General features: G+C 40.7%; 1 protein-coding gene across 4 annotated transcripts in view; it reads right to left on the bottom strand.

Moving 5' to 3' along the window:
- abcc1 (ATP binding cassette subfamily C member 1 (ABCC1 blood group)) overlaps window positions 1-21,627 on the bottom strand; it is a 38,220-nt gene extending 16,593 nt beyond the window's left edge. For 3 of the 4 annotated variants that reach the window (XM_078284928.1, XM_078284927.1, XM_071904432.2), the window contains exons 1-15: window positions 12,202-12,306; window positions 11,271-11,332; window positions 10,864-10,995; window positions 9,937-10,164; window positions 8,939-9,116; window positions 8,309-8,470; window positions 7,148-7,240; window positions 6,561-6,764; window positions 5,753-5,899; window positions 5,161-5,248; window positions 4,906-4,975; window positions 4,458-4,584; window positions 3,978-4,154; window positions 2,787-2,954; window positions 1,908-2,085 (exon numbers count right to left, since the gene is read on the bottom strand). In XM_078284928.1, the coding sequence (XP_078141054.1) occupies window positions 1,908-2,085; window positions 2,787-2,954; window positions 3,978-4,154; window positions 4,458-4,584; window positions 4,906-4,975; window positions 5,161-5,248; window positions 5,753-5,899; window positions 6,561-6,764; window positions 7,148-7,240; window positions 8,309-8,470; window positions 8,939-9,116; window positions 9,937-10,164; window positions 10,864-10,995; window positions 11,271-11,332; window positions 12,202-12,204 (2,017 nt within the window). In that variant the 5' untranslated portion in view covers window positions 12,205-12,306. Of the gene's footprint in view, window positions 1-1,907; window positions 2,086-2,786; window positions 2,955-3,977; window positions 4,155-4,457; window positions 4,585-4,905; window positions 4,976-5,160; window positions 5,249-5,752; window positions 5,900-6,560; window positions 6,765-7,147; window positions 7,241-8,308; window positions 8,471-8,938; window positions 9,117-9,936; window positions 10,165-10,863; window positions 10,996-11,270; window positions 11,333-12,201; window positions 12,328-12,727; window positions 12,866-16,398; window positions 16,528-16,911; window positions 17,089-21,517 lie in introns of those variants that run through there. The other variant, XM_078284929.1, reaches the window with a different exon arrangement.
- Window positions 21,628-22,381: the final 754 nt, after the last annotated feature.

The raw sequence follows: 22,381 nt of genomic DNA on the forward strand, positions 1-22,381 counted from the left end.
ATCAGAAATTATTATTTATAACTATTTTATAGTACGTGGTAGAATGTGTTGATTTATATCAAGCTGAATAAGGTAATTCTTCGAAATTAATTCGGCCAATTGGTGCTCATTATGTTAATTCTGTTGATTTCCTTAAAATCTGGCAATTGATTTGTTTTTGGGTTTTTTTTAACTTTTTTTGCTGAATAATTATTCTCTGACCCTTAGGTTAAAAATTTCTCACTTCTGTTAGTTATCGACTAGTGCTCTAAATACATATTTCCTTGTAATTTGACATACAGTATTTCTTTAGAATCGTTTTATCATTCACGCACCACAATGTTATGTTAATCATACTAGTTATATTCACTGTTTAAACTTGTTTAAGCATGCAGTATAGTGCAACATGTCTATATCTGTATGTCTGATTTATGCACTGTGCTAATTGTCATTCTGTGTCTCCATAGAACCATACCTACACATTCTCATCTATATCATCCAAACTGTGTCTGGTCTGCTTCTTAAAGCTGGGGTAGGCAATTTATTTTAGAACAATTTGGTAATATTTGTTGAAATTCTCTTTACATCCTGGCAACTATCAATAAATCAAATGCTCTGAGACAAAATCCGGTCTCTGTGACTGTCCCAGGCCCTGTAATCAGCCACTCCAGAATCTTAGGGTGCCTGAATCTTAACCAATCAGGTTAAAAAACATTCTTCTACTGAGGTTCATTGAGGTTGTGCTACATTAGTATGAAGGTATAGGTGATGAAAAAAATCAGACATGTAATGGAGAAGTTTGCTGGCATCTGGGAGAACTGGATTGAGTACATTAGACGATTGAGACCAGACTTTGTGTAGGGATGACAAACTAAGACTGAGTAGAGGCCCAGGCAGCCTATTGTTCTTGTACATGTTCCTTTTTTTTTCTTTCGATTAAACTGCCTTCCTAGGAATGAAAATGCACAAAACTTTCAGATTTTCCTTTAGACAAACAATTCTGTTATATGTTTTTTTTATTTCTGCGAGGATTGAGCTTATAGTGAGTGAAAATGTCTGAATATTTAGATTTTTTTTGTCTTGTAAATAACTGCAGTCATGGGGATATTTGACCATCAGTATCTTGCTTATAGTGTAACCAAACTTAGTAAAAATATTTTTGAAAACAATCACATTCTGCCCAGAATAATTTAATCTTAAGAATTAAGATTTAACAACTAATTAGAATTTATGAAAGCCATTATGTTCTTATGCTATAAACCATGGCGGTTAGTTTCCAAACTGTTGTTCAGAATGCTTATCAACCTTAAGGGTAACCTACTTCTGAAATGGCTTATTCAGTTTATGGCCTGCTTATGGTCCTATAGCCAGCTACTGTAAAATTGAATGTTCAATTTTCATGGACTTTGTTTTCTTCCTCCTTCCATGTTTATTTTTTTTCTCCTACCATTTTTAACTCATAACTAAACAACTAAGCTATTCCTAGCCACCATTGCTGCTAGCAGCTATAATCTGAATCCAAGCACCTAGTGCTGAAACCTTATTTGTTAAGATTATTATTATTTTTTTCCACCAAAAGTGTTTGGACCTCAGAGACCTTAAGGCGTACACATGCCAAACGCTGAACTTTAGTTTGACTGAGAGAACTTTAAAGAAGAAAAAAAAAGAGACATAACCAAGATGATGGTGGTGTATACGATCACAGAAAAAACAGCTGTGAACAATGGTAAGGTTATTCTGAAAGTGATGATGATTGCAATGGTAAAAAATGATTAAACTGGTAACAATACGAGGACTAGCTTCATGGCACAAAACAAAGTTTACAATTCCAATGGCGAAGATAATGATGGCGACAATGAATCCACTGGGCTGAGGTGAACTTAGTGCATATAGTTTGATAAAGTGTAGCGTGTGTGTGTTTGTCTCACTAGTGTCGTTGTCGCCCTGGTCAGCATTGGCGTAGGTGCGCAGGAACTCAGCAAAGGCTCCATCTCTGGCCATCAGCTCCAGGTAGGAGCCCATCTCTGTGATCTCTCCCTCTACCATCACCAGGATCAGGTCAGCCTGGGGTAGGTAGCTCAGCCCATGGGTCACCAGCACACGAGTCTGGACACACACACATACACACTGGTGAATATATGCTTAAAATATTCAGTGCGTAGCAGGCATCAAACACTTTTGCCATCAGTATATCATTACCACATTCATTTTGAAACATCAGTATAATTACTGTAAACAGGTTTACAGTAATTATATATTCACACTGCAAGCAACTTGGTTGATGGGTCACTCTATTCTGACCAAATGTGGTTGGGGCTCTGACTGCATCTATGTAGTGGTCTCATGCAGATACAAATTTTGCACAAGAAAAATAAAGTATGTATTCATACAAATCATGTATCTTTAACTGCTTTGGTATTGTCTTTCATAATGGAATTATCTAATGGTATCATAATTGTATATGCGCATGTTTATGTATCAAAACAGAGGGAAAATTCCATTTAGGTATACCATGGGTAATAGCTGATAAGAAGGCAGTTTTATGCAGCTTCTCATTACTATCAATCTCATTACTGTCAATTAGAGGGGATGGGACCCTTTTCTCTGTGGCAGACCCACTTTGTTATTTAGGCTAATAAGACGGATGGATTTGCACACATCTGCATAGTGCATCTTAAAAAAACAACAGAAATAGTATGACAATTAGCAATAGGCTACAAATTTAAAATGTGAAAAATAAGACCTCAGTTCAAACATAAAATTATCTTCCAATAGCCTATTTAGCATGGGTGACCATAAGATCGTACCCTGTCCTTGAGCAGCCCTTGTGGGCCGATGACCTTGTCGAAGATTTGTTTTCCTACGTGGGCGTCAACTGCAGACAGCGGGTCGTCCAGCAAGTAGACGGCGCAGTTACAGTAGACCGCCCTGGCCAGGCTCACCCTCTGCTTCTGACCTCCAGACAGATTCACTCCCTTTATAGAGAGAGAGGGGAGAGAGACAAAGTGAGAGAGAGATATAGACAAGGTACAGCTACTTTAGAATAGTAATAAAAAAAACACATTTCCCATGCCCTTGCTTATTTTCATTGTGTGTTATAAGCCTTACTGCAATCCAAATTTCCCATTCAAGATAATAACATCTTGAACTTCAACTAGAGACTCAAATTAAGTCTTTTATAAGTCTCCGTACCAATCTCAAAAAGCTAGATGATTATAATATTTCAAAAACCCAACCAAGTTTTGCCTGCCAACAAGTAGTCCAAGATGGATGGGTAGCATAACTGCTGTGCTAGCAAATAAGGGCCCCTGTGTGTGCATTGCAATTATTCCTTAGGGTTGCTGACTGACTATTGGGATTGTATGTAGCTGTGAAGAAGGAGGGCGCACACCCAATATTTTTGGGAGGTGCTGGCTGACGGTGATCAACTCAAAAATAGAACAGACTTGCCGAAACATTGGTTTAAAATAAAGGGTATTGGAGTAGATGAGTAGATGAGTGTGCGGCCTTCCATTCTCTTTTTAACAACGTGGAGCTGAAAACACAATGGCTAAACTGCACTGAACTGAGTTCAGAGAACATCTCTGAGAACATCTGCTTAATCAAAAAGGCCCAAGGACACACTGGCTACTGGGTAACATACTATGTTTCCATACATGGAGAAGTCGGGCTTTTGGTTTGTCACATGACCACATCCTCTGTTCCTGTATGGCTCAATGAAACCATTGTCTCTTATTCTATTGGCTGATTTTAGTGTGTCTTATGTGTGTAAGACAATGCATTACTGAACACTCTCCTCCCTGACTGAACATAGTCATTGAACGTATACTTGTAGCATGATGGTTGCACCATCTTGTTTTTGCTGTAACATGCAACATTAAGTATTCAGTTATTTTTTAAGTTTTCAATATATCGCCAACTCATAATACCACCTATAAAAATTCCTATTCCTATTCTATTTTACTCTGCTAATAAACTGTGACTGTGTGTGTTGATACCTTCTCCCCAATCTCTGTACTGTCTCCAGCAGGCAGGATCTCCAGGTCAGGCAGCAAGGTACAGGCCTCCACCACACGGTGATACCAGCTCTCCTTCCTCTCCTGACCAAACACAATGTTGTCTTTCAGGGTGGCATTCTGGATCCAGGCCTGCTGGGGAACATAGGCCACCGAACCCTACAGGGGAACACAGACCAACACACACAATTGGATTTTAGTGGATCCAATCTTAAAGCAATGTATTTTTTTTCATTTTTAATATCTTATTTTCAGTTTTTGTTATTTTTCTCCTCTAGGGTTGGGTATCATCAGGATTTTACCGATTCCGGTGCCAGCAATAGCAAGGTATTCCTCAAGGATCCAAACTCAACACCAAACAAAAACAGCTGGAAAGTGTGTCTTCTAGCAGGAAAATCTTTCATGGTAAAGGGTTCAATATGCAGTGTGGTGCATGAGTTGTGTGCGAGGAAGAGTGAGCACCTTGACGGCCACAGTTCCTTCCAGTTTCTCCATTTCTCCAAGCAGGGCAGAGAGCAGAGAAGACTTCCCTGAACCAACATGTCCGACCACAGCCACCAGAGAGCCCTCTGGGATACAAACATTCAGCCTGCAGACAGACACAGTGGTTTCATTTCAGTTCATTTGAATTTGTAGTAGGTTTGTAACAGCATCAATAGGCATGATAGTGCCTATTGTATGTAAATAAGACTGTTTTTCTGGAGACACACGTACATAGACACAATACTACTATCCTTGTCAGGTCACTCACTTACTTTAACCTCTTAACCTAACCATAACTACTGTAATCTTTTCTGTTGTACCTCTTGGGATGGCAAAAAGCCAGCCCAAGAGGCCACTATTACGGGTTTAACTGTCATGAGAAAACATGGAACACACACACACACACACACACACACACACAACTCACCTCTTGAGTGTTGGTGATTCAGTTCTAGACCAGCTGAAAACTCCATCCAGAATGGAGATGCTGTCTGGCGCTGGGAGGAAAAGAAAGAGGGAGGGCAGGGGGGGTCAGAAGAAAAAAATGAGACAGATGAAGAAAATACCATTAACATAGGCTCGCATAGTAAAGAGAAAGCGAAGTCTGCATTTCTGAGTGGAGGGGTGAGGAGAAAGAGTGAGAGAGAAGAAAAGTAAAGAAGAGAAAGAGAAAAAGACTCACAGCCTGCTATCACCCCCCGCTCAACACTGTCCTCCTGTAGCTCCTCATGTGATAGAAACACTCTCAGACGCTTCATGGACACACTAGCCTACAGACAGACAGACAACAGACGGAGGGAGAAAACCCAGAGACCAGGAGTGGGAAGTTGAGAGGGAAACTGACACCTCATATGGATTAAATCATTCAAGTAAAAATCTCATCAGCTTAAATCATGAATCAAATGACTGGAAAATGACAGGCGACCAAGTCTAGATGTTTTTCATTAGATTGAAAGTTGGATGAGTGCAGGCTTATCATGTTTACACAGAATTTGAAGCTGCATTAGTGGCCAGCTCTATGTGTTGTGCTGCTTGTTAGTAGTCTATCTGTCGCTGTCTAGTAAAGATTCAGTTGTACCCAATGCTACAATTCCCTGGGTTTGACTCATAATATATTGATCAAAGCCAGGATATATTCAGTACCAAAATAACATCACCTCTTACAAGATATAGTCTTGATCTTTGTAATATTTGCTCTGCTCAAAAAACCTAACCTCACATACTTTATTTCTATTTGTTATTAGACACAGAAAAACAGGGCCTAGTACACCAACCTGCACCATGCTGCTGATGACCATGGGCAGCATGTTGAGAGGGAAACGCAGAATATTGAAGAGCGCCAGGGACACGAAGGCCTTCTGGGCGTCCAACACGTTGCGCTCGTCGATCAGCACATAGACAGTGAATGTGGACAGGGCAACCTGCAGTGCCGCCAAATAAGAGCGAGAGAGCGAGAGAGATATCTGAGGTGGTGAAGGTTTCCCACAATATTACTGAACGATAGACTTATGTATGAACTAGGTACTATGTATTAAGCTGTATGAAGAAAAATAGCCCAATGTGATACTAACAACATCAAACTATGTCTTCAATTACCTCTGCATTTTGCAAACAAGGAACTGTGAACAGAGCAACAAGGTGATGATGACAGGTATATCCAAACTGTGCTCCTTTTACTGTACACTGCCAGTCTGACTGAATGTACTATGTTTTTCATCATTGTAAAGCCATTTTGATCTAAAGGCTTATGCTTAAATGCTTAAAATGTGTATATATAAATAGTGAAGTTGATGCCTTATGTATGAATTTATTTCCAAAGCCTTTGCATCAAGACAAAGGGCGGCTACTTTAAAACTCTAAAATATAAGATAGCTTGGATTTGTTTAACACTTTTTTGGTCACTGCATAATTCCATTTGTGTTATTTCATAGATGCCTTTACTATTATTCTAAAATGTGTAAAATAGTAAAAAAATATGGTGTGTCCAAACATTTGACTGGTAGTGTACATGTCTAAACTTGAAATTTTTGCATTTCAGTAGTATTTAATACGTAATTGTCCCTCCTTCTCTGCTGGACTCACCAGGAAGGGGGCACAGACCCAGGTGAAGGTGGACACAGCACCCAGGTAGGCTGTCTTCTTCAGGACCCGCAGTTCACTCTCACGGATGGCTGACACCTTGTCCTTGAAGGCCAGCTCCCAGGCGTACAGCTTCAGCACCTTGATGCCATTCAGCACCTCATTCATCAGCTTGATACGGTTATCCTTACTCTTCATCTGAGCCACCTGCTCAACACACACACACACACACACACACACAGAAACAAACAATCCACACAATGTTAAGAATTGGCATATGGCCAACCGTGTGTTCACACTTGTTGACCACTTGGGTTAGTTTACTTCTTGCAATTTCACAAATGATTTGCTTATTCATGAGTCAAGGTCCACACCCACTGCAAACAGAGCTTTTCTTCAAAAAGTAACCGTTGATCTATTAACTACCAATTGGCAAATTATGGTTTTTATAATTCAAACCTTCTTGAATGTTTGACAATGCACTCATTTGTGATATATATGAAAATAAGAAGCATTGATTATCAAGTTTTGTATGGCTTTAGGAGAAGAATAGTTTTTGTGATTGTGTTTGTCTGTACAGATGTCCCTACCTGGTAGGTTTTGGTTTTCATAGCAATGACGGCATTGATTGGCACCATCAGAATCATCACGGCCACTCCAGCCAGCACAGATGGACCCAGGGTCTGCATACCAGCAGAAAAACACAGTAAGAAGCCATAAAGACCATCACTATTAGTACAGGCTTACATTATAATAAGACTTATCAAGGCGTGAGCAGTGCTAAAAAGAAATCGTAGAGAAACTTGAGAAGCTTTTCTTCATTAGTTTGACAAGTGCAGGGAAACAAAGTAGGTCTTCACAATCAAAAAATATTGGAAAACCCAGTCCTGAAAGGATGAAAGGATGAAAGGACTGGCTACTTGGCTACGGTAGCAAGTAAGATAAATTTCTCTGGCATTCTCTGGCATACTCCGGCATAAAGTTAACAAGTTAATATCAGCATACGCTATCCAAAATGTTGATAATCAGCTATGTTAAAATAAAATAAATATCTCAAATTATTTCTGAGGTCAGCTGCTCTTTCCCTGAAAAATCCTGCCATCTACAAGGCCTCTCCATGTGTAATGGCACATGACCACAATGACTCCTGCTCGGACTGCCAAGAATCTTGGTGTTAATCTAGACAACAGACTGTCATGCTAAGCCCACATACTAGAAAGCAAATGTGTAACTTATAGGAACTCCTTGGTGTTTTGTAGTCAACAACAGTAATTTCTTCACCAGCCACCTGCCTCACTATGGGGAAGAATTTGTTCTTCAAAGGACCTAAAAAGGGCTTCTCCACATGTTGGTATTCCTCACTGAAAAGCTAGCGAACAAGTGAAGTTGAAGCTTGCCGTAGACTTGGACTCCTTAATTAACTATAGTGCCAACTATTGTGCAGTGTCCAAGACTTCCCTGCTGGTCATGATCCAAAATCTACCTGCTCCAAAGGAAAATTCACTGTGCGGATCAAAACAATAAAAAAAAAAATTGTTGTAAATAATTATCAATAAGTTTCGTTTCAGCATCTTTCTTTGGTCAATCTGAAACACTAGTCAACACCAAGTGGACCATTGATCCACATACCAAATATTCTCCCTACCACTTACAAGAATGTTGTCAGGGCACTAGGGCATTGACCTTTGCACTCCTTACTGTTGGTTGCTTGTTATGATGGTGATCTTGGATTTAAAAAGGTAGACGCCCACCTGCCAGAGAAAGTAGAGGGCCAGCACCACTTGCAGGGGAGCAGACCATATCATGTTGATATAGGTGACGAGGTCCATGAAGCGCTGGGCATCCACTGACATCAGGTTGACAATCTCACCCACTGTGGAGGTGCGCCGTGCTGCATTGCTAATTACCAGCGCCTGAAAATGGAGGTCAAGTAGATGTAACAGAGAGGTAAAATCACATAAAGGTTACACAGGTCCAAATCAGATTCATAAACAAACTAGGGAAATAATGTAATTAGTAAAATTAATCATTTATCCTAGATATTTAAAGAATATCTTGATATTTTAAATTTTTCACTTTATGTTTCTTCACCAGACACACTAGCACTGTTAAAGCATCTGTCTTTGAAACCAAGCCAATTAGAAACTTTGCTCACACAATGTGACAAGTGTCTGTTCAGGAAATATAACCAACTAAAACATATGGCTGGAAGCAAGACAAACAATTATAGTTTGTACTCAGGATATTGTGATGGGCAAGTCAACAGACAAAAATTCAAAATGTCTTAGTGTCACCTAAAGCTCGGAGCATTGTGGTTTTGAGTCAGACTCATACACTTTATCGGTTGTCATTTACTCTCTTTTGTATCTGGATCTCTGTACCTTCCTGTAGACCGCTCCAATGATGGCAGTACGCAGGCGCATGCCGGTGACAAAGCAGACATGGAAGTACTTCTGCAGGATGAGCGTCTGCAGACAAGTACAAACGAAGAGCAGAGCTGTGTAGAAGTAGCCCTGCCAGGAGGGGGCACTGGAGTTATTGACAAAGTGGATCAGCAGCCTGGATGGGATCAAGAAGAAGAGGTCAACATAACAGACATGCTGAGATTGAGATGTGATTAGAAGCAAATCATTATTCCTCTGTTCTCCTGAAAGGATTTCAAAGCTTTTTCAAGTCTTGCAGCAGTTAACGATAGTATTCACATAAAACGGGGGCAGAGTTGAGTTTTGGTCATTCTAGGCATTGCCTTGCAAACCCTTTTTCCAAAGTGCAATATTCTGAAAAGGTCAAATATGCAGATTTGATGTATGGACATGGGTAGTCACCAGTCCACAAGGGCTGATGTTTTTTTCATTCATGCAGTTATAGATTAAAGTAAGCCTAACAGAGATAGATGAAAAACAATGTGTTAGAGGGAAGGTGTTCAAAAAGTGGTGTTCATAATCAGATGCAACAAAAAGGTCAAAAAAAATAAAACAAGAGAGAGGGGTGACACTGGAGAGAAAATCTTTCTACCCTGACACAGGAGTGATGAGGCAACCGGTGGGAGAACACCTCTAGAACAGAGTGCATTTTTAAAAGGAAAATTCTGGTTATTTTGAATCTGGACCTTATTTTCCTAGTTTTGGCCATCATGACAACTGACTGTGTTGACAATTTCATCACTTACTTCACGGTAGAGCGCTGCCCATTAAACAAACCAATCTGTGTGTAACGAGTGCACATGGTGAGGCCATGTCACTAGAGTGAAGAAGTATTTAAGCACTTTCCAACTTTCTTCCCCTCCCCCAAAGGAAAGACTACAACAAGCATGTAAATGTACCACATTAAGATCCCTATTGCTAAAACAAGAAAATAAGAAAAACACAGGGCACCTCACCTAAGGATCTCAGGCCCGACAAACATGAGGATGTCCTGGATGATCTTATAGAGAGAGGAGATGAGGAAGTAGGGTCCGAAGGTCAGGCACAGTGCCCAGAAAAGGGAGGGCTCCCCTGTCTTCTGAGGGGCTTTTACAATCAAGATCTCTGACTCCTCCACAGGTCTGCCTTCTTTACTCTCACTACGCGATGCCCGCTTAGGGGAGTACAAAGTCTTCTCTTCTGGCCTAGGACAAGGGAATTAAAGGAGAAGTAGGTGGTGTGAATTGGGAATTCATTATAAACATTCTACATATACCTGCCAAAATAAAAGAAACACCAAGGTGTAGTGTCATCATGGGGTGCTGAGCCACCAGCACAGCGTCAATGCACCTTGAACTTTGGCATAGATTTTACAAGTGTCTGGAAATCTACTGGATGGATAGAACATGCTGTCTTAGGCACTGTTCCAGAACCCCTTATAAGATCTGGTGAGTGGAACAGTGATGCTGTATGGTTTGCATTGCTTTCATGGCCATCAACCCATTCAGTGACCACTGGTGCACCGAGGCATTTTGTCCTGGAGGACTTCACTTCCATCAAGATAGAGATCTTTCATAATAGGATGAATGTAGTCACTCAGAATGGCTTCATATTTTGCATTTATCTTGCCCTCTAAAGGGGTACAGTGGATGTAAACCATGCAAGGAAAATAATAATACTACTACATTTTATTTGTATAGCACTTTTCAAGATACTCAAATTATAATGTGTCGAAGGAAAGGAAATCATTCTTTTACCCCTGTATATAATTTTTTTTCCAGTAGGGGTGGAAGGATGCATTATGATGCATTGTCCCACCACAGACTGAATGTACAGAAAGTTACCAATGCTGCACACTCCTATTTCCTTCTAGCAGCCAATCCCTGCCATGCCTGGTTCCTGACCTTTTGACCTTTTGGCACTCTGTGTTCCAGCGACGCACAAGGTGGGGAACCACCCTCTGGGAGCGATCCTCTGCGTTCAGAGACCATAGGTCCTTCTCCTCCAGTGGGCGCCTGTAGCCCGTCACCATCAGCCTGGCAGAGGCAGAAAGACGAGAAGGGGGGTGGAGGAAGAAGGGAAAAGCAGAAAAGTCAAATTGTATACAAAGAAAGAGAAGAGAGACAGAATTTGAGAGAGTAATGGTGAGGATTGGCCAGAGGCAAAAAAGGATATAAGCAAGAGAGTACATAAAGGAGCCAGACAGAGCACTCTATGGTCAAGAGACAATCAACATTTACAAATATCCCCATCACATTTTAGCATCCCACTGGTACATGGTGAGGCAGAGGCCAGTTGAAAATCTGCTTACCTGGTGATCCACCAGAAGCTTATTCTAGAGAGGAAAGAAGCTCCTGCCTCAGGACTGGGATTCTGCATAGTCAACACAATTACATCCAGTTAGACCCAAAGCAAAGAGAAATTACAAGTGCTGACATACTGGCCTGGATTCTGCTGCCTAACAACTCGATTTTGATTCATACGGTTATGTTTTGATTATAACAGTTCTCAGTGCATCACAATTATGCATTTGATTCAGTTCAATACTGTCATTTTGTTTAAATTACTTCAATGAGATTCCCTTTCATTTTATGAATGGGGAATGTACAGTGAGTTTGGTGTACAATACATTTCACAGCTTCTTAAAAAAGACATTAATTATTTGAAATGAAATATTGATTTAAAATAATTTCATTACAATCTAGGGCTGCACGATATAGGCTACACAAATACTCACATTGCTATTATTTTGCTGAATATTACAATTGCGCTATGAATTGCACAACCACTTAATATGATTACGGCACAAGGACATGTAAACACACGCATTTTCATCAACTGTGTGTGCTCATAAAAATAGTTTGTAGTCCTACACTGCATGGACATTCTCTAAACCAAACAACAATGGAACACATACACAGCATATTCCTACCACCAGGGTATCTGCGGGTTTCAGAAAGCCAAACTTAAGACAGACTCTTTAAAGGAATAGTTCACCCAAAACTGAAAATTCTGTCATTATCTAGGCTACTCACCCTCATGCCAGTTCAAACACAGCTGAAGTTTGTTAGTCCATATAACACACACAGAGTTGTGCTGTGCCTCCCTGTGTGTTACATGGATTAACAAACCACCTGTGTTTCAAAAGGTAAAAGTGAGTGACTGAAAGAGAATATTAAAAGACAGATTAAGACAGCAAGAGTAACAGTAAGGGAGATTTACAGTGTGGAGGGGAGTCTCACCATGTCTTTGACGGCCTGGGAGAAGAGTGGTGGCTGGTCCGAAAGGCAGGACAGGAACAGAGCGACCAGCAGCAGGGCGTAGTAGGTGTAGAAGGTTGTGTACCTCCACACACATATCGTCGACGGCTGGAAATACACAGATCAAACTTTTACTCCAATTTGCTGGAATAAGATATTACTCTGCTCAATGTACGTTTGCTGTCATCTTGTCCATTCTGAGGGCAAGTGAAGGACTTGAGAATTATTCATCAATATTTCTGAACGCATTCAAACCGGCGATAGGCCTAAATTAATCTTTGGGGTTCCAAAGAGGACTAAGGCACTCTACACTTTTAAATAAAAATGACTCTAATCTGGCATTGTTCTATAATGGTTGTGAGTAACAAAAAGAGAGATAGCCAAGAAAAAAAGTGATTAAAAGCCGCCGGTAGAGGTCCAGAAAAGTCTTTAGATTGCTTAATGCCCCTTGAAAGATAAGCCACATGATTTTCATCCTAAAATCCCAGACCACTCCCCTCAGACTGACCTGGTCAAGGGCCTGGATGATCTTGGACCTGAAGGTGACCGTGGCGCACAGCAGGGCCAGCAGCCAGAAGTTCAGCATCACCCCGGACGACTGGACCCCTTTCATACGCTCGTACTGGGTCAGCAGGGTGGCCAGCAACTGGGACACACACAAACATGCACAGATCATTGGGTTATTGGGTTTTGAACTGGCCAATCACAAGAGGCAAAAGTCAGCCCAGGAAGACAGTATCACATTGTAAAGGGTTAATTTTCATAATTTGGATAGTAAGACTCTCTACTATGGTGCTCCAGGTTACATCAAATTAATTGGTCGTCAGCAAAACAATATGGTACTTACTAACTGGATACTGCACATAGATATTTATTGAGATCTTGGATAGACATGTATAACCCCTTTTTCTGAAAGTGTATCACTTGCTCTTTTGTCTGTCAACCACTGACAACAAAGAGGCAGTAATGGTTTTAATTATGAAATTCTGACACTTAATCCAGTGAAAACGTAAATAAGGCAACAAGCAGAAGAAAGTGGAGCTCAACCTACCTCCACTTCCTTCAGTTACTAGAACTTCCGGTTAGTCATCCGTTATTACAGAAACTCAGCAGGGACAAAGTTTGAGAACAAAGACCAAAGACATTTCCGCCATGATAGTTTTTCCACCATTTTGAATTTTATACAAATCCTATTTCTCACCATTTCTTCCAAAAAGTTCTAACCTCAACGAAACTTTGTACACAGTATATATGAACTGCATAATTCCTAAACGCTTGATGCAAGAGCAACCAAACTTCAGATACATATTTGGGATGGACTCCAAACTATGACAGACCACATTTGGTCATGCTCCATAGCGCCACCATCAGGTCAACCTTGCAATAGTACATTTTTTTCAAAAATTTCTCCTACAAAGTTGATTCAATCTCCACCAAATTTTACACACAGCATGATTGAGCTGCCTACATCATGCCTCTTTCGCAGATGTTTGATACTAGTAACTGTTTGGCCTTGATGCATGGAAAAAGTTGATGATGATGATGGAGGGGAGGCATAATTCCTAAATGCTTTGTGTTAGAGCAGTGGTCTTCAACTGGGGGTCCGCGACCCCTAGGGGCTCCGCCAATTTTCGTCAAAATAATTTGTGAAAAATTTTAAAATGTATTTTAGACAAAAATAATAATATTGAGTAAACTCCAAGCATTAATAGGCAATAATAAGATACTTTTGACAAAAACGATTTACAAAATGAATGATTCCCATGCAACCACGGTGCGTGATGCAGAGCCTAACACGTGACCAACCGCCATTGAAAAAAATTAGCTGGCTTGCTAGCAAGCTAAGTGTTGGCTAAAACGCAGTTCGGTGCTAAAATAATTAATAACTAGCCCACTACTAGGTTAATATATGAAGTAGAATGGATCGCTTTTTAACAGTAACTAGGCCTCGAGCTCGGGATCCTACCGTTACTCCTTCCACCTCGTCCGAGACCACAGGTGATGGGGCTGCCCCAGCAGCACCTGCCCCAGCGGCAGAGGGTAAACGCAAAAGAGAGAAGTCCCGAAAATATTCAGAAACCTACCTAAAGTTTGGATTTACCTTCAAAGAAACCGAAGGGATTGAATTGCAGAATACAATTGCAGAAGATTTTATATACTGCCCGCGGCCAGTGATATGTGCAAGACAATGTTTGGGAATGATGAATATGTAAATAAACTGAAGACTATCCCGTTGTCAGACACAACGATTGCTCGGCGAATTGGTGAAATGGCATCTGATGTGAGGGTGCAATTAATCAAGAAACTAAAATTGGCGGAGGCGTTTGCATTACAGTTGGATGAATCTGTGGACATGTCCAAAGACGCACAGCTCTTGGCATTTGTGCGTTTTGTGGACCAAAACGAAACGTGAGGAATTTTTGTTTTGTAAGAAGCTTCCTGAACGCACAACAAGTTCTGAAATTTGAAAAAAGTGATTGATTACTTTTTCAGAGAAAATGACATAATCTGGGCAAAATGTGTTGCGATTTGTACTGACGGTGCGCAAGCTATGACTGGTCAAAAAAGTGGACTGATTGCCCCACAAGTTCTGTGGACTCATTGCATGTTACACAGAGAATCTCTCGCTGCCAAAGAAATGAGTGCTGAATTTGCTGACGTTATGGACACTGTTGTGAAGGCTGTCAATTTTATTAAGAAGAGTGCCTTGCAAACGCGTCTCTTTGCTTCTCTCTGCGATGCTACGGGAGAGGAACACAATACGCTCCTTTACCATTCTGAGGTCAGATGGCTTTCTCGTGGATCAGTATTGGCACGCGTGTTCGAGTTACGCACAGCTATCCACAAGTTTTTAGTTGGTCAAAACCGCGCGGAGCTGGCTGTGGTTTCAATGACAATGTCTGGGTCACTAAACTGGCATATCTGGCAGACGTTTTCTCAGAGTTGAACAGACTGAACGGTTCTATGCAGGGCCGCAATACACATGCCATTCAGCTGTATGACAAGATGGAAGGCTTTCTGAAGAAAACAAAAAGATGGAGAGAGCGAATCAGGGGAGGTAACATTTCCATGTTTCCGTCAATGGAGGAGTTGGCTGGTTCTGCGGTGCTCTCGCCTGACGTGAAACGCGCAATTGTTGGACACTTGGAGGCACTCGAAAGTCAATTTGAAAAACACTTTTCTGAGGCTGAGTCCTGGAGAAGGGACAAGACATGGATACAGTTTCCATTCAAACACAATGCATCGGACGGCTCAAACTTGACAGCCTCTGAGGAAGATCAGCTGATCGACCTATCCACAGACAGTACGCACAAGAATGTGTATGAGTCAAGGCCTCTCATCCAGTTCTGGATCTATTGCCAGAAAGCTTTCCACCAGCTGACAGCAAAGGCAATGGTGAGCCTTTTGCAACAACTTATCTTTGTGAAAGTGGATTCTCCTCCCTCACCTACCTGAAGAGTAAATACTGTTCAAGACTGCAGCCTGAGGATGATTTGATGCTCTGCCTGACAACCTCCATCTCCCCCAGAATAGACAAGCTGTGTGCCACTCACCACGGTCAGTCATCTCACTGAGGTAGGCCTATGTGTCATCCTGAAGCTAAAGTTAAGCTAAATGTTTCATTGTAAAAAAAAAAAAAAAAAAGTATAAGCCTCAATCTATAATAATAATAATAATAATAATAATAATAATCATCATCATCATCATCATCAATAATAATTATGTATAAATGTTTTAGCAACCTTAAGCATAATAACTGAGTATATAAATAGGTTAATAAGGGATTATAAATATGTTATTATAGGCCAGGCTTAAAATGCAACACAAATTTTTTTTTTTTTAAATCTAGGGGGTCTCTGCTCTGTTTCTCTATCGACCAGGGGGTCCTTGGGCTGAAAAAGGTTGAAGACCCCTGTGTTAGAGCAATCAAATTTGGTAAACAGGTTTCAAGTCTCCCTCAATACTTAGGCAAAAAATTTACTCCAAACTTTACACACAGCATATTTCAACCTACATCATCTATGTATCACAGAATTTCTCATATTGACACAATAACACACCTCCAATGCTTCTCGTGCTGTATGTACAATCTTTTCTGCTGTTACTCACTCCACACCAAAGACAGGTGTTACGTTTCTCATTAAGAAACCCTGTATAAATAAAAAGGTAAAATCTCACCATGGTGATGCCGAGTAAGGTTGGACTGACCAGGTACACAGGCGCAGGGGCAGTGCTGCCCTGGTTTCTTTCCCAGAAAGAATAGAAAACATCTGCCCAGCAGATAATCCACAGGAGAAAGCCAACAGCCTGTGGGAGAGAAGAATGGCAGCCATCTTTCAAATAACAGGCTTAATGGGGTTTTTGGTTGATGCAAGGAGTGTAAAGATTGTACAATACAACTTCAGACTGTTACACTGACCCCTCAACTGAATGAAATACATCCTGATGTGAAAAGATAGGCCATTTAGTAACAGTGTACCACTGATGTACTCTTTGTTAGAATGGATTCTCCTTTCCTACTTTGCAGGGTTATATAGAGAGGAAAAGGCAGTGCAAAAGTCATAGTTTGTAATATCAGCAGATTAACAAGAAGATAGACAGACACTAAAAGACAAAAAAAACTCTACTCTGGCCCTGTAATCAGGCAAACTTCAAAGACTCCTTGTAATAATCAAAGGTCACGCCACTCACGGTTTTGGCTTTGTTGAGGTGGCTCATGCATATGTAGCCACGGTTGTGGCTACGGAGGTAGATGAAGTAGATTGGGGCACACAGCCAGAGGTAGAGGCAGGGCAGCCACACCAGAACAGTGTTCTGGAAGCACTGGGTCAGGTCTGGGTTGGCTGTGTGCCATGTACGGTTCCAATCCTGGTAGGGTCCAAGAGACACAGCCGATGACAGAGGGAAGAAGCAAGAGAGATGTTATTAAAAGAAACAGCTTTAAGAAAGTATATTCACATTAGCAAATAAATTTGTGTGTTGTGTGTAAGCCTAACATGAATTATGCACAGGGTTAGATGGTAAAGGTTCAATGAATAAGACTGTTTGTGTCTCATAGCACAAAATGACCATAATATGTCTGCGGGGGTTGATAGGGTTGTTGATTAAAACTAAAGACTCCATGATTATGCCTACTTGGCCAGATGCTGAGATTTCTGGCTTTCAAAACTCATGTTCTGGCCCCCAACTCACTGGAGTTTCAAGACACTCAGAGTCTCCAAATGACAAAGCAGCATTGTTACTGTATTTTACATTGTTATATATTACCTCATCGCTAGACTTTCTATCAGATCGTTGCCCTAATTAGCAAGTTTATTTGTCTCTAATCTTAAAATGTGACTTTATAATAGGGCTGAAACGATTCCTCGAGAAACTCGAGTAACTCGATTACTAAAAATCATCGATGCAAATTCTTTGCATCGAAGCTTCGTTTAATCCATATAACTATATACACACTCAGTGTTTCACACGGATGATTATTACTGTTGCACAACGCGCTGGAGAAAGAGAAAATAGCGAGGGGCGAAGAGAAGAGACAGGCCAGAGAAAACGACAGAAAGTGTCCAAAGTTTCGGATCCAGTGTTGCCAACTTGGCGACTTTGTCGCTAGACTTAGCGACTTTTCAGACCCCCCTGGCGACTTTATTTCTCAAAAGCGACTAGCGACAAATCTGCCGACTTTTTCTGACCATGGGAAGCAATGTTAATGTGTTGAATCCCAAAGCATTTGGCAATAAATTGGTTCGGCTGATGCCGGTTTTCTCTACTTGCTTGTCTAATCCAGAGAGGTCTGACGGTCACAGCGCTTCCCACACACAGCGTAGCTCCTTCCCTCCGCTGAGAGCAGGGACTGTAGAATAGGGTCCACTTGTAATTGCTACCGGCGTACGCCGAAACTGGCCGGGTGGGCGGAGTCAGCACTTAATATTAAAACGGGATGAGATGAAGGCTAGTAAAGAATGCACGTTAATTATGGCTATATGTAATGGCTAGTTAAGAACGTAAATCAATATGGTGGCTAGTTATGATGTCCCTAAGTTAGCTAAGTTTTGCTCAAGAAAATAACCACAGAAAATAAAATGCTGCAGTCAATTTGTGAAAGCCTGAGCTTCATTCATGTTATTATTATGATAGTCACACACACATACACACACACACACACACACACACACGCACACACACACACACACCTACTCCCCTCACAGTGATGCATAAAATACCCCAGAAAGCAAAATATCAGGTGGTGTAAGTAGCAATTGGAGCCTAAAATGCACCAGTCCAATACAGCAGGTATATTCAGTTTAGTTTGATTGCAGTGAGTAGGGTCAGCAGGTGTAGGGCAACCCTTCAACATAGTAAATAAATGTACATTAGCCAGTCTTATGAACTTGTATGATATTTAGGCCTAGTAATAAATATCAATAATAATAATTATTTCACCTCGTTTTCAGTAAATCACAGTGTCGTATGGACAGCTTCGTGCGGACAGCTTTTCTCTTTTGTATATTTACTATTGCTCTTTAATAAAGCAAAAGTATTTCTTATCCGATTACTCGATTAATCGATGGAATAATCGGTAGAATACTCGATTACTAAAATAATCGATAGCTGCAGCCCTACTTTATAATTTATGACAATTCGCCATCAGCTGTGCCAGAGACTTCGTCGATATAGCCTAGGTCATAGACTACTTAATGCCCCTTAAAAACTTGTACGGGGCAACTATTATTTTTGATCAGACAGGTGAGGCATGTTGAAAATTGCCCAATTACAACAGGTAAAAAAAGTGACACTCTTAGTGGCAATTTTCTGATGGGATAACACTTAAAACCAGTGAAGCTATCACAGGAAAAAAAAGGACACAGAATGCATGCTTTCATAATAAGGTGTAGAAACTGTCAATATATTGATAATTAAAACTTCAGCGTGGGCATTCCAGTGTTAAATAAGACCTGCTTGTTTGCAAATCACAGCAGTGACTCTGACTTTGATGGCGCTTAGACCGCCCTCTGGCAAAAGGCGGTATAAGCGGTATGACTGGGATTGGGACTGGGATAACCAGTATGACTAACCCTAACCCGCACCGCCGGGGTAAAAACGGCACCACTGTGACAACCCTATCATTCGTTGCCATCAAGTCAAAATGTAGGCAAATAATGTTCAACAAGTGTGATGTGTTAGAACTGAGAATGTGCCACACAGTTTGCTTCACACCCATTTAGCAGTGAAAATGAAAATAATTGTAGAGTATAGGTCTGCAGGACTGGAAGGATTTCTCACCAGAAAAAGAGCGCACCAAGAAACCACAACATTTTTAAGGCCATCAACAGTGATTTTAAGACTTATAATGCTCTATATAAAACTAGGATCACTATAAATTATGATCAAAACAGTCACCCTTATTAATTAAATACATTCCCTTCTTGTTCGAACTGCCAGGGAATGTCATGAAAGTGAAATTAATCTATTCCTCCTTTTGCTTGGGACCCCCTGCAACCCTCTGAAGGACCCCTGGTGGTCCCTAGACCTCAGTTTGGGAACCACTGATTTAAGAATATGTTCACAAAGTGTTAAATGTCAGTTTTCAGGCTATTTTCGTGGCTTCATTCAAATGAATGGGAAGTAAAAATCAGAGCGCTACAAACTCGTCCAGCTGCATCCAATCTTGGAGAGTAGATTATATTCTGGTTTTCATGGTGGTCAAGTGTAATAACCCCCATGTTAAAACTACGTGGAATATTGCTTTAAATCGATCAAAACCATTTCACATGTAGGACAATGGTATCTGCTCCTTTTGTGTCCAAAGAACTGGAGAAATGCCACCTACAAATGAACAAAACCGTAACTACAACCTGAAACCAGATTTTTTTTCTGTTGGCCTACATTACTCACGTAACCTGTTTGTAGAACAGACAGTCCTTTCTACTTAGAATAGATGGTACAGGTCTAACACGCAAGAACCCAAACAAGGATATAAAAAAGCATGTAGAGAGTCAAGGGGGCGTTGGAGGGTGAACACTTGATTGAATGTGTTATTGTTTAAAGTGTTGGTAGCTTAGTTTACAGTAGTAACACCACACCATCAGCAATAATACACTGTGACAGGTATATAAGTGACCTATAACTGTTTGAGAGTTACCACAATGATCATGATGAACTTATGTCTTCAATGTAGGCTACTGCATGCGTTAGAGAAGCAAGGAGAGAAAATGCAACAGGAAAAGGTGATTTATTAATGAACCTTTTTTTTTTTTTACACTGAACAGAAATATGCTACAACTTCAAAGATTATACTGAGTGGGACGTGAACAGCACAAATTCAACTGTGGAGTCGATACACCATCTAGTGGAGATTTCTTTATTACACGAGGGGACAGCACTGCGTGGAACACCGGTGTCATTTGAAGCGCCTGATGCTTTAAGATTTCTAGTTTAGTGGAGCACTTGTTCACCACAGCTCAGCTAGAAGTTGTGTCCATGACACACTATGTCTTTAAAAGGTGGGTTATCAGTTAACAATACATTTCTATATACCGTTGACCTGAAAAGCGCTACAATGAATTGGTGTACATGCAGTTAATAAGAATCTAATTTTCATGGTTAAATTCTGTTTCCTTCAACTTTAACAGTATTCTGTTACATCACCACACTGCCATCTTGGTAGGGAAATAATAGGTGCTTGTAATAAATTCACAGGTGATGATAATCAAATGACAGCCACAGCCAATGAGCTGTGTCATCTGTAAATGTAAACGCATCTGACATCACGGGAATATTATGAATACTTTAAACTAATGGTTCATTCCTTAGCCACGTGAAGTACAGACCCATTTTCAGCATAAAGGATTTAATGGTAGCTGTAATAAAATGAGGAGAGCTTAACAAGTTAGCAAGGTTAACAACCTGCTTGTTTTGATAGAAATTCATACACGTGACAGCTAGTCTGTTAACTTCCTCGACGAAATTATAAAAATGACGTGGTAAGTAGAATTGGTAATTTATATCAGTAGTGCTAAATTTAATTAACATGTGGTTGACAAAGTATGTTTTGCGTAAGACTGGCAAAGTGACGTTAGCATTTAACGTTACCTGCTGCAACCTGAACCGGCAAGTGATATGCCGAGTTGTGTAAGCTAGGCTAACGTTAGCTGGCTGCTAAAACGGTGGCCTCGGCAGTGGAAAGTATAGCTTCCCGGCTAGCTAGGTTAGCATTAGCTTTCCAACCGACAACAATAACAACAATTGTAAGACTTTGAAGATAACGGAAGCGAAAGCAACGTCGAAAAAATAAACTCACCCAAAATGGATCGGAACCGTCCAGACTGCAGAACTTGTCAAACCCCATTCGCCGCGACGCAATGTAACATCAAGTCCTTCTGGAGTGTTTTGGAGCTTAGCTTTGGTTTCATAAACCTTCTGACTGTAACGGCACAGAGGAAGGTTACCGATAGAGGGCGCTGAAGAGCTGGACGCGCTTTACCCTATGGCTTTACCAGAGACTGTTACTGTATATTGAATCCTGTAGTGGTCCATTTGCTGCCTTCAAATTGTGTGGGAAATGTCGTATTTACCAGTTAAGAGCACAAAGTACATAAGACTGGGAAATTAAATGTGACGTTTAGGGGCGGAGAGCATGAAAGCCTTAAGAATGAGACTGTATGTCCAGAATGCAATGGTTTACTTGTTCTTATTCAAGGGGAGCATGCACGTGTATGTGTGTGGCATTTTTTTTTTTTTTTGGTATTTATTTTCATTTTTATTTATGCTTAATTTATGATTCATGTTGTCACAAACAAATCGTAGTTTCATCGATAAACAATCAGCAGCATACAAGATATCGTACTGTAGGGCCAATCTGTACAAGTTTGAAAATGCCCACATGAAGTAATGAGATACATCATACGGTATGTCCCTAAGTTTCATAAACATTCATAAGTAAAGTTAAAGATATTGTGTGACAATTAATGAAACAATAATAAATAAACATTGTAGCACCCCCTTTGGACCCTTTGGTTCAGTGGCATCCAAAATGTTGTGCGTGATGGACGGACAGATGGACGGACAGACGGATGAATGGACAGGGACTCATCCATAGTTCCTCATATGGAGTGGGGGGTTTGTACAAAAAGGTGGATGAGAGTTGAGGGGGATAGGTAGATCT

The sequence above is a fragment of the Centroberyx gerrardi genome, chromosome 7 (assembly GCF_048128805.1).
Source record: "Centroberyx gerrardi isolate f3 chromosome 7, fCenGer3.hap1.cur.20231027, whole genome shotgun sequence".
Lineage (NCBI taxonomy): Eukaryota > Metazoa > Chordata > Actinopteri > Beryciformes > Berycidae > Centroberyx > Centroberyx gerrardi.